At 34.3% G+C, this 17,807-nt stretch overlaps 1 protein-coding gene across 5 annotated transcripts in view; it reads right to left on the bottom strand.

Annotated features, from left to right (window-relative positions):
- The window catches only part of CGNL1 (cingulin like 1), a 52,667-nt gene that overhangs the window by 9,362 nt on the left and 25,498 nt on the right, over positions 1 to 17,807 (bottom strand). For all 5 annotated transcript variants that reach the window (XM_042875799.1, XM_042875794.1, XM_042875798.1 and 2 more), the window contains exons 9-14: positions 9,153 to 9,359; positions 8,767 to 8,871; positions 5,528 to 5,680; positions 4,811 to 4,981; positions 3,178 to 3,339; positions 2,801 to 2,890 (exon numbers count right to left, since the gene is read on the bottom strand). In XM_042875799.1, coding sequence (XP_042731733.1) covers positions 2,801 to 2,890; positions 3,178 to 3,339; positions 4,811 to 4,981; positions 5,528 to 5,680; positions 8,767 to 8,871; positions 9,153 to 9,359 — 888 coding nt within the window. The remainder of the gene's footprint in view (positions 1 to 2,800; positions 2,891 to 3,177; positions 3,340 to 4,810; positions 4,982 to 5,527; positions 5,681 to 8,766; positions 8,872 to 9,152; positions 9,360 to 17,807) is intronic.

The raw sequence follows: 17,807 nt of genomic DNA on the forward strand, positions 1-17,807 counted from the left end.
AATGCGCGTAATTCATGTAAAATACAAGTAGTAATTTCAATATGGTTTTACTAGTAATTTGAATATTATACTTCTATATCAATATATTAAAATAACACATCTAAAATAATAACAAAAAATTACAGAAACACAGATATTACCAAAACAAATCCATTATCATTTCTCATGTCATTATAAACGCTTAGCGGACCCTGAAATACCCTTTAGTAATTTGGCCATTTAGTCATTCTAGCATAAAAACAAAACAAAGCAAATTCTGTAACTCATGCATGAAATGAGAAAATTCAGACCTCAAAATAAACCGTGTTGCTGTTGTTTATGTAACTTTTTTTCTTTCTTTTCTTGTCACCCATCTATATTTTAGGTTTCTATTTAGCTAGCATATTAAGTTACTATAGTACTCACTTGTGCAGCTACCAGTAAATTTGTTTTTAATCCAGGCTTATAACACAGGCATAGACTCCAGCACTAAAGGCTTCCTACTTTAACAATAGCATGACCTCAGATTATTATGGGTCCTTCAAATTCTGTTTCACTTCCTCACTCATTGAGAGTCTGTGGAACATCAATAAAGTAACAGCAAAAGACTATACCACAATCAAACAGAATCCCAGTAACCTGAGTCCCAAGTAGCAGCACTGGAGCCTTGATGTTTTGAGGATGCATGGATTGGAAGCCAAACTCTAGCACATTTATTTAGAATCATGCTGTGGTTTCACCTAGCACAGGGCTAAGCACCACACAGCCACTCACTCCTCCCACCTTCCGAGTGGGATGGGGGAGAGAGGAAAAAAAAAAAAAAAAAAAAAAAAAAAAATCAGTAGAAGTTGTAGGTTGAGATAAAACAATTTACTAAGATAAAGGAAAAGGATAATAATTATGACAAAGACATATATATAAATGTATATAACAAGTGGCACACAAGCAATTGCGCACCACCCCTCCCAACCAATGTTCAGCTGGCCCCCTGAGCAGTGGAAGAGAGAAAGACAAACACCCATCCCCTTCAAAACTCCTTCTGTATGATGCCATGTAGTATGGCACATCCTTTTGGCCAGTTTAAGACAGTCCTAATTCTGTTCCCTCCCATCTCCTTGGGCCCTTCACAGAGAATGGCCTCAGTTCTGTACCAAACTGCTTAGCAGCAACTATAAACATTCATGTGTTATCAACATTGTTTTTCTTCTAGAACCAAAACATTGTATCATACCAGACACTCTGAAGAAAACAATTTAATCCCAATTGAAACTAAGACAAATGATTTTATTTTTTATTTTCCCTCTGAAATTAAAGCTATTCTAAAGAATGCCAGCAAATCTGTTTCATAGAGAAAGAAATTAGAGCAGAAAATCATGAGTTGTATATCTCAGAGTAAACTGTTTCCCAGACTTCTAGGAAATTGCTAATGAGATTTGATGCTTAACATAAAACTATACTAGTAGACAAGCTGTAATAAATCATGAATTAGTTCCATATTTTTCAGAACGTAAAACTAAGGCAGAGAACATTTTTCTATACCTTGACACTCTAAGACAACCACAAGAACAAATTCCTTCCTGTGAACTACACAAGAACTTGCATACTACTGACTACTGGACTTGCGGATGCTCTAGTTACTTTTTCAGTCCTCAGGAAGTACTCTCTGCTTTTCTGATTTATTACTGATCTTTGTTACAGGACCTATAATTTCCTGTTATATCATTCAGAAATCTCAAATGTTATTCTTAAGGTCTTTTTTTCAGAATAATGAACTTCTAAATCTTCTTAGACTTGGTGATATCCTGCTCAATGGCCGCATTTCTGTCAGCTCATTCCACCTCCCCCCACCCACTGACCTTAATAAACACACGGGCAAAATACTCATTAATCTCAGGGAGAGTATCTGGATTACTTTTTATATTGATTTATAGTTAAACATACAATTGTCACAACTTCTCTTCAGACAGTCAAGAACCTTTTTATCATTTGTTTGAAGTTACCTTGGCAAATCTTACAGCATCTTTAAGTTTTCTGCCCCATGAGATGTAACTATGTTAATAAATCCTTTCTCCTCTCTTTTTGGGTACTTTATTTATTGACCGAACATTTCTCAAACTAACGACTGATGTTTTTATGTGGAAAAACTTTTTGTTACCCATCTTTTCTTCAGCATACCTTAATCAGTTTTAACACTTGGGATTAAAATAAAGCTGCTTCTCTGCTGAAACTGGCCAGCATCTTCAGTTCAGCTAACTTCACTAATTAACTTCCAAAGCTCTGACTTCTTTGCAATCAGGATTCTCTTATGATGGCCTACTTCATTACTGCAATTACTCTTTTGAAACTAGCGTATGAGATTAACAGAACATACAATCATCTGTGTGTGTTGCCAGGGTATAGATCAGAATTCCACATATTAGTCACATTTTATACCTACATTCACTAGAAATCCAAATAATTTTTTTCAAGCTCTAAAGTTTCAAACTTCAAGAATTGTGAGGATCAATTTACATTTTTCCTTCTATTTTACAGTGCTCTAAATGATATCTCTAACTGGCCTCTATTCCAAAAATTTTGTGGGTAAAAGGCTACCTTCTCTAGGAACGTACAGAAAATGAATATTTACAAGAACAGAAATGAGGAAAGTTTGAGTTCTGTCTGCGATATGAAATAACTTTTGCAGATAATCCTGGGCAATTAGTAACTCAATTATGTTTCTTTTTTACCAGTTATAAAAACAAGAAAAAAATAGTCTGGTGATTTGGAGGAGTATGTTCAATCATGGTTATAAACCTTCAACAAAATAAAGTTCTCTGAATACCTGTTCTCTGCATCTACTGATCCTCTCAGACAACAAATCCGAATTATTCTTTTCTTCATCAAGCTCAAGTTCCAGGTGAGATAATTTATCCTAAATGGAACAAAAGAAAAAAAAGCAAAAAAACCTATTTTCGGCACACTGTTTTCCCATCCTTTCATCCTTTTTGGGATTGCTACCCAGCCATTCCTCCTTAAACTTCAAGGACTCAAACTGTTTGAAAGAATGGGCTTGAAAAGGGAAAATGTCTCTGGGAAAAAACTAACACATATACTTGATGAATAATATTTTACAAATTTTCAACAACAAAGTTATTTTGTTCCCTCATACATTCATATGAAATAAAAGTATTATTTTAATAAACTCTAATAAACTTTTACCTCCATTAATTTGATTTGTCTTGCTCGGTCATCTTTCAGGTGGTTTTTGGCCTCCAGTTCATACTCCAAACCCTTCACAGTCTGTTCTAACAACTGAGTTTTTGTTATTGCTTCATCTTGAGCTCTCTGGTGGTCCCTCAAGTTTTCTTCCAGGAGACGCATCTGAAACAAAAAGATTGCAATAATACATTTTATTTTACTTTTCCTACATAAGACATATGATTTAAAAAGCAGGACTAAAATCACAACAGTTTTGGAAGCATAAACGTAATTGCATCAAGTTACATGCTTTTCACAGTAATTTTTGATTTATCCACAAGACGGCACAAAGAAAATAAACATGGATTAAAGTATCACATCTGAAGATTTGCTTAAAACTAAAGGTTTTACAATTATAATTACACACAGCTGTATTTGTATTTATTTTTATCCCACTGTAGCAAGCCAAAGTTTCTACCATTTTGTAAATGCTTATATCTTTGGCTTTTTTGCAGTGCTGATCCTTTCCTTTTAGACTGCCAGTATCTCAGCTTTTAAATAATTATGTACTTCATTCTTTATGAAGCATCACAATGGCAGCATAATACTGACGGCACAATTGCTAACACATCCACATGTTACTTGCTCTACAGTTAAGAGCTGAGGAGAAAAGTTTTCTGCTTTAAAAAGAGCATGTACTCAAGGAAATTGTCTAAAACCTTTATGATACGTGAAAGTAGCAAGAGGCTGTTTAGGTGAAACTTATAATTCCTTTTGCTTACAACTCATCAATCAGAAGTATTTTGTTCTCTTAGAGTTTTGATTATCTTTTTGCCAAACAACGAAGGATTAATTTTGTTCTGACTTTTTTCCTTTGTACTTGTATCCTGTAGTTATAACAAGAAACACCAGAAGTATTTTTCATAATTGCATTTCAAACAAGTTTGTTAAGGGGAGAGTGCAATACAAGAGAAGTTTTTAAACAAAAAAAAATAAACTATTGAAATACTCTGTACGTGGGGGGAAAAAAAAAAAACAACTGAAATTTGAAACTAGTTTACTCTCATAGCTTTTCCAATTATGGTACAAGTATAAGCAGATCTTTAAAAGACTGGATTGATTTTGTAGCAAAATCTACATGCTTAAAGCTAAAAACTTCAAGACTGTGGCTGGTTCCCCATACACCTATGTCATTTAAATCTGCAATTTGGCTCATACAAAAGAAGAAAAGAACGTAATTCAGTTCATTTAAAATAGAGTCAGACATGGGTTGTGGTTTTTTGCTTTGTTTTTTATAAATAGCTGTGCGCTTTTTTTTTTCCTGAATCAAAAATATTTCTACATTCTGAATTTACTCAGCAGCAGACACTAAAAGAGCAGCAGGTCATGAATGGAATCCTTGTCATATCACTGAGATACATCCATTTCTGAAACACTGCAGTTATCTATCTGTCCAAGAAATCATTTCCCTCGCAGTATTACATTGATTATCCTAATGAAAAATGAAACACTGAAGTACACTGATGGAGATCAGTCTCTCCTGATGAATTAAGAAAACCAAACAGTGGTAGCCAACATACATTGATTGGTAAACTATCTGAACATAATTCTAGGTCAAAGGTTAAAATTAATCACTGAAGTTATGAGACATTACCTCATCCTGCATTCTAATGGTTGTCAGGCGTGATTTTTCTACCTCAAGGTTTTTTTCTTTCAATTGTCTCTGCACATCTGCAAGTTCTCTGCGATTTTTCTCCTTGTATTCATCAAGCTGGTTCTGAAGCTCCACAGTTGATGTTCTTGAGGCCTCCACTATTTCAGCCATCTGGGAAAAATGGACAGATTTTTTTCTCCTTAACACAGCGCTATGAAAGGTTCTGTCATGATTAATCCACTAAAAGATGTTTGTCTCAAGCTTCAGTGTTCAAGCCAGAGTTCCCAAACAAATATTTATCAAACATTTACAGTGAAATGTAGTAACGCTTCAGTATATGAATATTAAATTGCATTGTTTACACACAGATGGCAAACTAAGGCTCTAATGCAAAAGCAATTTGAAAATCAGTTGTCAGTCTTTGAAACAGAGCTGATCCAGGATGAGCTTTGGTCTGCAGTAAATTGGAACTAAACTCAACTCTAGGATTTTGTTTTAACAAAGCTATTTTACAAAAGTGTTCTGAGATAGCAGTGTTCCAACTACATTTCCAGCCCTGAGAGCTTGTATTAATAGTCTTTAAGAGGAAGAAACTACAAGTTTGCATTTCATTTATTTTTATGTTTTTTTTTTTTAAATGTTTGCAATTTGGCAGCTCATTTGCTTCTGCCTATTAAATTTTTAGACCCCTGCAGCCTCTTTTGAGTGAACTCATACCTCCTCCTGTAAGTTTTCAACCGTCTTGTTCAGTTGCCATCGTTCATTTTCCATTTCATTCTTTATCTTCTCCAGCTGTTCCTTCTGGTGAGTTTCATCTTTTAACTGTTGGGTTAACTGCTGTCGTTCCTGTGAAATACAGCGGATGTTCTCCTGCAGTAGATTAAAATACATATCTAATTAAACGTTGAGCCTCTTTTCTAACAGCTTAAAGATATTTTATATAGTACACCTGTGCAGCAATAATGCCACCAGTTTTTTCAAAATTAACACAAATTAAATAGCTTAAAAAAAAGTTAACAGAGTTACAATTTGCTAGGCAGTGTAGGATAAACAATATTTTAGTGATGCTTTATCACTGTTGTATATTCTGGATCACTGCTGCAACATTCATAGGAAAAAAACATAGTCCCTTTTCATGGTTCCATTATATGCAAATGCACATTCTTCTGCAATTGCACGCATGTTGGCAAGTCCAACCTCCTACACAAGTTTTAATACTCATTTCTGGTTTCAAATTTTCCAATACATTCCACTTCAGGTGTCCCTTACAAGTATTTTCAACAACAAAATTCGCTTTCCTACAAAATGAAATAATAAAATAATGAAAAAAAATACAACATTTCTACTGTGAGTGAAAAATAATAATTGTGGGTTTTTTTTCCATTGCTGTGCTTTTATAGCACTTACACACTCTCATCATAAGGCTGTCTTGTTTTGACAGACACACGAACAAGAACTTTGCTGCATCTGGCACAGAAATTCCCTTCCTAAAGATTTGGCATTAATCTTCAAAACATACCTTCATATCTAGACTACATTTTGAATGATCTGCAGAGCCACACTGCATGCTCACGTACCAGGAGCATATGCAAACAGACCATATATTTCTCTTATCATATTCAGGATGTGTGTTTAAGAATTTACCACCCTCCAGTTTCTAAATACTGTTCATCAGTAGAATGAGCATCACTAGTTCACTCTAATAAAAGAAAAGCAGGTTATCTTACATCTCTGTGTTGGAATCCTTACTTCTTCCTTCTTCCTTCATAGTAAAATATCTTAATGGCCCTATTGTAAACAGAAACTACAAGATTAAGGAAGAGTTTGTTTTTATGAAGTCTGAGAAGCACCATTAAGCTGACTACCACCAGGTTATGGACAGTTAAAGCTGCTTCAACAGAAAAATGTAAATAATTAAGATCAAAACAAAATCTAAAAAGCATTGCAAAATATAGTTTTAAATTTCAATTTCATTATTACAAATTTAAAGATTTGTTGAACATCTGATACAGAGGGTGCTTTATTGCACATCAAAATGCTGTAAGTGTGCAAACATTTGTGTTTCTTCAGGCAAGGTAATTTAGAAACACACAAAAAAATTCCTACTCTTATAACATGAAGATATATTGATCAAATTCATATTCTTATAAGAGAAAAAAATATTGTTAAAAACAATCGTTAAAAACAAGAGTTTCTTTAGATCCCTTAAATCCCTATATAACCTACTAATAAAGACATCTCTAATACAAACAGGAGTTAATGGCAGGTGCTTAAGGAGTGTACACATAATCCAAAAACATGCTGGGGGCTAATAGATGTTATTTTGCAAAGCCTACTTCTGTGACAATTGTGTGATAGCACCAAAGGATTTTCAGAACCTTGAAAAGATTGAACTTCAGCATTTCAGTTCTGAAAGCTGCTGAATTCCTGGGACCCTGCTAACACGCCATATTTGAGCAGGCTATAAAAACCTCATGTGCCCTTCCCCAACAGCTTTTCACAGATCATCTACCTTTACTGTTTGTTTACACATCCTTGAGAAACAAACTGCATAGACACAGATGAGTGGAACATACTATGGCAGAATAATGTCACCAGCAGGAAGTTTTTGCATTTGTAGCACACTGAAAAGGCAATTGAACATTGGAGACAATAAGCTGGTTGAACTCTCTAGTGCAGAGTTATCAACAAAAAATTAATTACCACCATGAGAAGAAATTTATTCTACTAAATAGGGCAATTACCAACTTGATAATAGACGTGAATAAATACAACTATTTAAATAATAAATATAGTAGGCTTAATGCAAGCAAGGTGTCACCTTAATTTCCCTCAGGTCTTGCTAACTTTTGCTTGAATTTCAGATATGTAGTAGATAGAGACCCTTGAGAATTAAATCTAGCTTTTTCTCCTTTGAGTCATAGTCCTGAGAAGGAACCTGTATTTTTCACATATTTTATCTTCCCATTTTCATCCTCTGTTTTATTTTCACTGTTTATTACAGAGAAGGATGAGAAAACAAATCCTAAGAACATTACCAAAAATTAGAGAGCTTTGTGACATTTTACTCATAATTATTCTAACAGAAAATGTAACCCTAGATACGTTCCGAGGAAAAATTTCAGTTTCAGTGAGTTTGCTTTTAATTAGATTAAGAATAAACTGACAGCAGTAATGTTGCTTCAGAGTATCATGGATATTGAAATTCAGGTGATTTGTACTCTGATCTTCCAAAATCTGTTGAAAACTCTCATGCCCACATCTTTCTTGTAGAGCATCACTGTATGCTGAGCCAGTTGGTGTATTTTAAGAATCACAGGACGAAGCATTTCCTGGACCTAGTAAAGATCTTGTCACCTTCCAGCCACCCATTCTGGTAAATTATATTTTACAGTTGAAATCTGAGATATCCTATAGGATGTATCATGTTGGTACGGCTGACATTTTTTAATATACTGCAGTACCATACGTGCTGTGGTTAAGGTTCATAATAGTCACATGATTTTCTTTATCAAGAGAATTCTCATTAACTTTCAAAAATATTTTCAACAATTCAGAGATTTTAAGATGTATTTTACTTCCTGAAACAGCAGACTAGATAGAGGAGACTAACCTAAACTGATGTTCTAGTACAGAAAATACAATACAATACACCCAGAGCTGAATGATCATTCAAACTATTAAAAAAGATTTGTAAGAATTTGATAGTTTATTTTGTGATTTTTCTCCCTGAAATTTTGATAGAAAAAACTAATAATAAAAAAGATCTAGCAAGAGAATAAATGTGGTTAGATGAGACTGTGGGATTGATGAAGTATTTTAACACTGCAATGATTCTGGCACTTAGAAACAAAGTGTACTTCAAGAAGAATGAGATGCTACTCTGTAGAAAGCAAGGTTACTCAGATAAATGGTAAATTTAAAATTCAAATATTTCTAATTGATCTTTTTCTTACCTGCATACTTTCTAGTTGGCTTTCTAAAGATGTTTTTAATTCCATCAATTCTTTTGCCTCTTTTTCAGCATATTTCAATGCTTCTTCTAATTGTTGATTTTCATCCTGCAAATAAGGGATCCAATATATTTAGAAATAGAGGCACAGCCTCCAGTTTGATACCCACAAAGAACCAGAATTCCTTAAGAAGTCATACAAAACTGCAAATATTTAGCAACATTCACTGACTGTCTTACACCTCTAATTCCCACTTCTCTATGTAGTAATGCTCACAGATAAACTGAGTTATAATGCATGTTCACTCTTATTTGTAAATTTTTGTTCTTAAAAAACATATTTCACAACTAAAAAAGAGACCACTTTAGTGGCTTGTTTTGCTACCTTACCTTATATCTTTTTAATTTTTCCTTCATTGAACTTTCTTCTCCTTTCATATTATCAAATTGTTTGTGCAACTCTTCATTTTTTGTTTCTAGTTCATCAACTGTTCTCTTCAACTGCGTGTTTTCCTCAGTCAGCTTTTTGACTTGATTTTCTATACTATTTCGTACCTCTTCCACAGCATCTCTTTCACTGGCAAGAACAGCAGCATTCTAGTAAAAACAAAAAACAAAAAAACAAACAATGTTTTTAAAAAAGCGGAAATAATCACAACTGCTTTCCAACATTTTCAGACATTTCACACGGCACCACAGAAAACGTAGTTAGGATACAACATTAAAACACCAACATAGAAATTAAACTCTGTATTAAAGTCTGTATGTATTACAAACGTATTTTTATCTTTCAAAATTACCATCTGAGAACACACAAGGAAGACTTTGTTTCTCCTCTGCCAACTACATGCTTAAGTAACATTACTTCATTGTCTCATTCCTGCCATCACATATTTTTACTTTAACATCATCTTCCTTGTTGCCTTAAATGATTTTCACTATCACATCCCATTGCTCAGTACTTACAAGTAATTAAAAAACAAAAACAAACAAACAAAAAAACCAATCCTAACAGATATCAAGAGCCTTACGGGCATTTAAGAAATAATATATTCACGAGAAGTGTCTTTCACAACAACAAAATTTAGGCAACCTTGTCCCACTGCCCTTTTCAGGCTATAATGTTCAGCACTCTACATCCATGTAGCTATTTGTGGAGCTGCAAAGGACTACAGCTTAGGCAACAAAAATAAGAATTTATGTTACATGTATATGCATTATGCATAAAATGTCATATATTATATATCATATATACATGATCTTGACTGAAATAGAAGGGGCATACTGGCAGTTAGAAGAGTTCCAGGAAAAAATGTCCCAATCTATTTAAAAACATGGTTCCACAACAGTCAGCACCAGCATAGTGGGGCACACAGCAAGCAGGCAGGAGCAAACAGCAAACTACAAGTGCCTTACAGTGTTGTTGGTGCAGCTTTATCTGCATATCATAAAATCCACACTTGGGGCTGTGTTTATTTAACACAAGTTCTGCTTGATTTTCAGTGACTGTCTCAGGACAGAAGGCGTTCAGCTACTCAGTCCAGCTTGTATTCAAAAAGATACAATTTGCGGATTATTTTTTTTTAAGAAATAAATCAATAAACAGCACAAAGACAAAATTACAACGAACTATTCATCATAGTTTATCACATGTGGTTACAGAGTTTTTGGCAAGGCAACTCGCTGCAGCATGCAACTTCTCAGAGATAATTATCACCTTAGTTTCACCACTTACCTGCCCCTAAAACATACACTATCATTTAAAAGGTCATGCATTTTGTTTGTTGCTACTGAGGAAACCACGAGAGGAAGTATGTGTCTATACTGTTACAGTACTACACAGAGCAGGTATGTTCTTGTAAGCATCTAATTCTGTGATGTGAAGGGCTTGAAGTGTTTAGTTTCTGGTCTTCATTGACTTGTCAGTCACAGTCCCCTCAAAACAAACAAACAAACAAACATCATGATATAATTTGTGGTTCTTGTTCCTGAGTGTTCAAGATCTCATATAAAGAAATACTCTGTACAAAGATCCAGTTCTCATGTACAGGTCCACTGTCTACTACATTAAGACCTTACGTTAGAGCATCAGAACAGCCATATGACTCAGCCTAGACAAGCGTTCTCTCCAGCAGCAGCCAAAACAGATATTTTGGAGGGGGGGGAGAAGAAAAGAAAAAAGAAAACAAGAGAAGAACTATAAAGCAAGCTTTTCTCCATCATATTTGCTACCTCCTAGCTCTTACTGTTTTTCTCTCCATGCATCATCCAGTAATTTCCCTAATCTTTTCCAAATCCATCTGTATCTTTGGTTTCTACATTATCTGGTGGCAACAGGTAATTGCACACTAATTACTGAGGCACAGTATTTTTGCATGTGAAATCATGTTTATCTGAATGAAAACATATCCTCCAGAGCAGTTTGGCAAGAAGCTATTTTCCTCTGTTTTATGAGAAAAAAAGAAAAAAAAAAAATTATCTCTCCAGTTATTTTTTATTCTATTTTCTCATTCCTCATTACTTCCCCCGCCCCAAATGGAAAAGTGAAGTTATGTAAAAGAGTGCTTACAAAGTGTGTCCTCACTAGACTGTTTTCTAGTGAGCAATAGCTTTAAAAAACATGCAAATTACTTTGATAAAGCAGTAACTCAGAAAACACTCAGACTGTCTACAGGGTCAATGAACTTATTATAAAAAGGCTGACAAGTCCTGGTCTTTCAGAAATACTGAAAAAAAACCCTTGTTCTTCTAATTACACAACAAGTTTAAAAGCTTGAAATAAATCTCTGTTGGTGCTTTAACTTCTCACATACTTTTTAATAGCATTTATATATTCCTTTAATTTTTGCTGTTTGCATACAACAAAGTTTTACTAATTAACAAGCATTCTACCAGTGGCTCCTTTTTGTCTGATTTCTCCTTTCTAGAGCTGAGTGAAAGCAGCTGAGGCATGCTGGGGAGTTCAGGGAAAGGAATGTTGATTTGTCTGTTCTTTTTCATCCAAACGCCTACACAGCGCTGTGCAGTAGGAGAGGACTACAGCAGACCCACGCTGTACCTAGAGATTCCATACCTCACCAACCATTCTTTGATCCACAAACAACCAAACAACCTCCTTAAGTACACATACTTTTATTCATTTATTTTGAAAAGAATAGGTTTAAAATTAGGTTCAGCCTCAATGAAGCTGTAATATCTAGATAGAGATCTGTTCCCACCTGTCTTTTGCTGTATGCATCTTAAGATACCCACTAAAACTTAACTAAACTGGTATTATTTCTCCTTTCTCACAATTTATTTCATTAAATTAGCAAGACACAGGATGAATATATATAAAAGATTAAGTAATATTAAGAATAAGTTGCAAACAGTATCTATTGGCCTCATTTAAGATCCTGGAAACCAAAAAACCCCAACCTTACGAGTATCTTCAATTTGATAATGAAATTTAACAAAGTCAAAATACATATTTAGAATTTATATGTTCTTTGAGTGGACAATGAGCATGCAGTATATCACTTCTCTGAAGAACTAAAATTACATGGCTTGGTTTAGATAGGGAAAAAATGCCTGTCTTAATGTTTTTTCCAATATAATGAGAATTGCATGCAGAGCTCTTCCAAAGCACAAGTACAAACAAATAGTTTTTGGCAATACACGCCAAGTCCTGCAGCACATTATAACAGAAAGTTCAGTTACCACAAAACTCTGCATCTCTTCCCTTTTCTCCTTTTCTTCTTACCTTACACACTCCACCTTCTATGTCATCTCATGCCTTCTTTTGGGATGACAGATAAAAACATCAGAAAAGCATCAGAGTATCACAAGAACAGCTATGCAAAGGAAATGAGCACTGCAGTGCAGTTTTGACAGACTTTCTCAGGACACCATCACAGGAGAAGGCGACAGGGGCAATTCTTTGCCCATATAATTAACAATTACAAAATGTTAAGGCTAGCAACTATTAAGACATACATGAACACCGCTGTATCAGAGATCACTGTGTCCTATGACACAGGTCACTGACCCACACATTCAAAAAAAGGATTTGAAAACTGCTTGCAAATGTATTGAGTTAGAATGAGTTATGGCAAAGGAGATGAAAGCAAAAGAATTAACAGAACACTGAGTTTAGCAAGTACAGATCAGAAATCAAAGAGACAGAGAGCCACACATACAGATTAAGCTGTAGATGCATACTCTTCAGCCCATACACAATTTACTTTTAATTGCCCTTAATACAGGATCCATAGAAATTAATTACACTACATCAATTAATGAGTGTTCTTGATAGCCATGCATAAAGACTTTACATAGTTACATTTAATATGTGGGGATGCCAGTAAAGCTCTAGCAATTATTTTAACTAAGCTTATAGAATTTAAGCTCATGGTAACAGAACTGGGTAAAGTTCATAAAGTACTCATTTAAGTTGAATATGAAACGTTAACAAACATGCTGTTAATATAACGTGATCTTTAATTCACTGAACTGTGGATAACCCTCTTCAGAGAGCTAAAATGAGATTATGTAAACAGGTACAGAGCACAAAACAGATAAAACTGGTTAAACAAGATTCCCAGTGACAAAAGCTGGAATGAAATACAGTATATTCAGGCATATTTGCCATAGAAAAAAAAAGGGGGGGATGGACAGACGGACAACATTAAAGTACTGAAGGGGATTCTGTGGATATTAAAATTGTCATTTTTCAATTCCAAGAATACAGTTTACTGCCTAAGATACATAAAATATGCTTATTTCTTCTTATTTCCAATTCCTAATTTTTGCATTATGTTTTAATAAAATAACTTCTTACTATTAGAATTACATCAAAGTAAGGTAAAAACTCTAAAACAATTTCCTTGTTTGACTGTACATTCTTCGTCTTTCCTTCCAATCTGTGTATTCCTGCTCTGTTTTTCAGGGCATTCAGCATTCTACAGTTTATCTGTTTTGTATCCAGATTCTCATATGTTCTATCTCTGAAAGAGTAACACTTTCATCTTGGTACCCCTTTCAGGCAAGTCTTACACTCATACCATCTTGGTCTTTATTTTTAATATATTTTATTATACTTTTTTGTTATATTATGCTTTATCAAACTGTAGCTTTATCATGTTTAAATTCATGACTTAAGAATGAACAAGCTTAATCATCAGACTTCAGCTACTGATGTTAGGTAAAATAATTTGGAAATGGGTTGCAAATTTGTGAGAAAAATTAAATAAATAATATCAAATAATAATAATAAAAAGAAAAAAACCACTCTGAAAAAAAGTAGACATAGTTGTAATGATGTACTCGAATGCAAAGATCTCCACGACTGCTTGAAGATACACTACGTTTGTGTTACCACAGATATAGGTGCTCAGCTCCTTAAGAGAGATAAAAGTGCTTATTATTTGTTTCTTTTATCAATTAAGACACGACAGTGAATGTAAGTCACAAGCTACACCTAGAAAGGGGAATATCATATGAGTATCAGTAGAATACAGTACTAAGTACTAAACTGCTACTGAAAAAAAATCCTCATATAGTAGACTCATTTATTTCCTTTCTTTATAGCAAAGTACTTCTATAGCACTGGTCTTACACAGACGCATCAATTTAATTGAAAGTGTCTGTAATCAAATTCACTGAAGAAATTGTTACTTTTTGTGTAGACACACTAACTAAATTAAAAAGAAGCAAAGGCATTTGGCAGAGCTTAAGTAGATAACCTACATCACAAGTGTAGCACAAGTTTAATAAAAACAGATTAACAAAAACAGACAGGAACTCGTGCCTTACTGTATGACAGCATCTACATGCAATCTGCTGAATCTGACCATTCCATACAAATTTTTTTGCAACGGTGTTTAAGATGCTTTTGTTCAATTCCCCCACAAATAAAACAGCTTCTGCTTTGTGAGCCATATCACACATGCAGTAACTTGATTTACTAGCCCAGCAGTGGTCCTCTTACACAGTACATATACACACAGAACACGCATATACACACATGAAAACTGTTATCATAAATCTCTAAAAAGTTCAATCTCAGTATCAGTCACTGAGCATTCCTGTAGGACTTAAGGTAGCCAATAAGATTTTAAGATTTTAAGGTCCTAAGGCAAAGTACTGTTTAAAAGAAACTAAATACCGTTACTGAAAGGCCATAGTTACAGTGTCTATACATTATAGCTTATTAAATATGGAGCAATTAAGTTTACCATTCTGAGTAACTGCACATAGCTTTCAGAAAACAGTGCCATAGACTCAAAGCACCATACATAAAACAAGTTATCAAATTCTAGAAGAAAAAAAAAACAGTTTCTGGCAAGAAAAAAAAATCATACATAAAGAAAAATAACCTACAGTGGTCCTTATAAACAACTAAAAATGTATAACCTTCTACATTTTAATATTGAAACACAGAGGATTAGTCAATCAGTTTAGGAGGCAAGCACAGATTTTGAGCAGCCACTTCAGAATTAGAAACGAAAAGAAGACAAACTCTGCCAAAACAAAGATATAGGTGGATGAGAGATACATTTTTCTTCTTAAATATACATTATGAAGGCAAAATCTAGCACAACATTTCCAAATTGATAAACTATTGTGGCAATGGAAGGATCTACAATCACCGCCGAGTTATTTTGATATGGCATGTCTCTTAAAACCACGTGTGCAACTGAGATAAAACTTTTTTCTTAGTAGAAAAAACTACATTTGTGAGCACGCTATTAAGCTTCATAATTAATTCAGTGCCAGCACTTTCCATTTTGCCCTGCAGAATTTGCCTCACTGAACAGACATTACGTATATAATAAAAACAGAAGTTTATAGAACTACCTCACACACAAAGTTAAGGATTCTGAAAACTAGAAATGCAAGTTATACACTTTTGTTCTGTTTCCATGGGATGCACAACTCACATGTTTTGTACAGACAAACATTATAGAACCTTTTGTGGTTAAAACTGACTTGACTTCACCTCCTAGTAAATGACGTAGGATATACTGGTAAACTTTTGTACGCTACTTCTAACACAGATATCCTGATGAGTGCAATGAGTGTATTGTACTGAGCACCTATATCCATGGTAACACAAATTAATGAGTGTAACTTCTTCATGCTGCTGCTACTATGGCCTAAGTCCTAATTTGCTTAACCCAGTTTCTAAAATTTTCTGAAACTACACTGAATTAAGCCATAATTTTCTTTCAGTTACACAGCAGGTTTAAAGGTAGCTATTCTACATATTAGAAGCTCCACTAAACAGCTCAGAGTTTAATTTTAACCTGAATAAATGAATAAAACAAATCTGACATATAAATGTCAAATAGATATAAATCTGTATAAATTTGACAAATAAATTTGAATAAGTCCATGGATGCCACAGCAAAATGATTCGCACCAAAATCTTAATGGGAATGAAAAAAGAACCAGAAAGCCACAAGACTAGAAAGAAGTTGCACTGAAAGCAGAAGAATAGAAATAATAAATACATATTTACTAAAGCTCTATTTTCTCTAACACCTAAAACTAAACCCAAACTTCCAGCTGTTCGTCTCTACCCTGTTAGCAACAAGTATCTGTAAAATTCTTGGGGAAGATCTCCTCTTCAGTCTTCATTGATCCAGAGAACTACAAAGCACTATTCACCTCTGGGAGCTTAAGCAGCAGAGGACTCCGTGTCATCAATTACATCACCTTGGAGTTTTACACTTGTTTGCATATAATATTATAGCACATTTAACCACATCATGCCATTCAGTAGCATCCTCCACAGGATCACTGGCTTGCTTACTGTAAAATCAGGCAATATCTATTAAAAAAGTCAAGGGTTTACAATGAAACTAGATGTTGCTGCTGAAGTAAAGCTGTGCTGCAGAAATTAATGAGGCAGTTAAGAGAAAGGTCTCACAGTTAAGGTGCTTGAATGGAGGAGTAGCCCTAGAAAAATCTGCTATTCTCATCTCTGCCAAAGAGTTCATGAGGCAAGTTACCTTATCCAGGCTCTCCAGATGGCCTCAATAACTGCATGCCCCTTCATTTTCTTAGTGCTTGATTTGAGTCACTACTGTTTGATTTCTAAAGACATAAGCACACAGTCCCAACTGAAGTAAACAAAAATTGTACCTTGAACATGTCAAGAAATATATAATGTTTAAAATTATTTTAATCTAGGCTTCTCAAATGGAACAAGGACACTCATGATTCTTCTGGCAGTAACCTCTCTTCTTTCTACTTTCCTACAGTTAATTTGGTGAATAAAATTTCACACTCAACTTGCAGCTACATGGAGAAGATTTTAAGTTTGTTTTTTTTTTTTAAGAAACAAGTTATATAACTCTGTCTTCTAAACAAGTATTTAATGGTGTGTTCTAAGTTGAGGAACAAACCAAAGTCTGAAAAATACTGATAAAATACAATGTTCAAATATTATTAAGTACAAAGCTACTTTTAATTTATAGCAGACTAGAAGAAAATGAGAGAATGCACGTGCATATACAAGTGTACTGTATGATTTGGTTTGCACACCTGATCTGTAAAGCTCAGGCTTACATCTACTCTGCTGAGCCCACATAGTCACAGTTGCTGGAGTACACATGCAGGCCACATTCAGTCTTCAGCTTTGGACCTAAGGAATTTACTCTGCATAAGAAAACTCCAGCAACAATTCAGTTCCCTCACATTTCATCCAGCTCCTTCCAAGTGTTTTGCCTGATAAGAACTTTATTACATTAAGTCTTTTGTCTTCATGCATATAGTTATATACATGTCTAGAAATATATTAAAATTTATTAACATTATTCAAAACAAAGTTAAAATAAATATTTATGCAACAAAGGAGTTGGAACAATCTTAAAAATTAAAAATGCATTTATAAACTCTCCAACCTTAACTTTGGTGAAAGCTGTGAAGAGATTTTAAAAAAAATGCGAGGTAGATCTCAGTATTGAAGATATCAAAATCCTTTCCACTACCAATTATTATGTCAAGAAACTTTCTGGAAGCTCTGGAGATTCACATAAAATATTCTTCTGCAATCTGAGT

This window comes from Lagopus leucura, unplaced genomic scaffold, assembly GCF_019238085.1.
Source record: "Lagopus leucura isolate 7727_CA_CO unplaced genomic scaffold, USGS_WTPT01 Super-Scaffold_100015, whole genome shotgun sequence".
Classification (NCBI taxonomy): domain Eukaryota; kingdom Metazoa; phylum Chordata; class Aves; order Galliformes; family Phasianidae; genus Lagopus; species Lagopus leucura.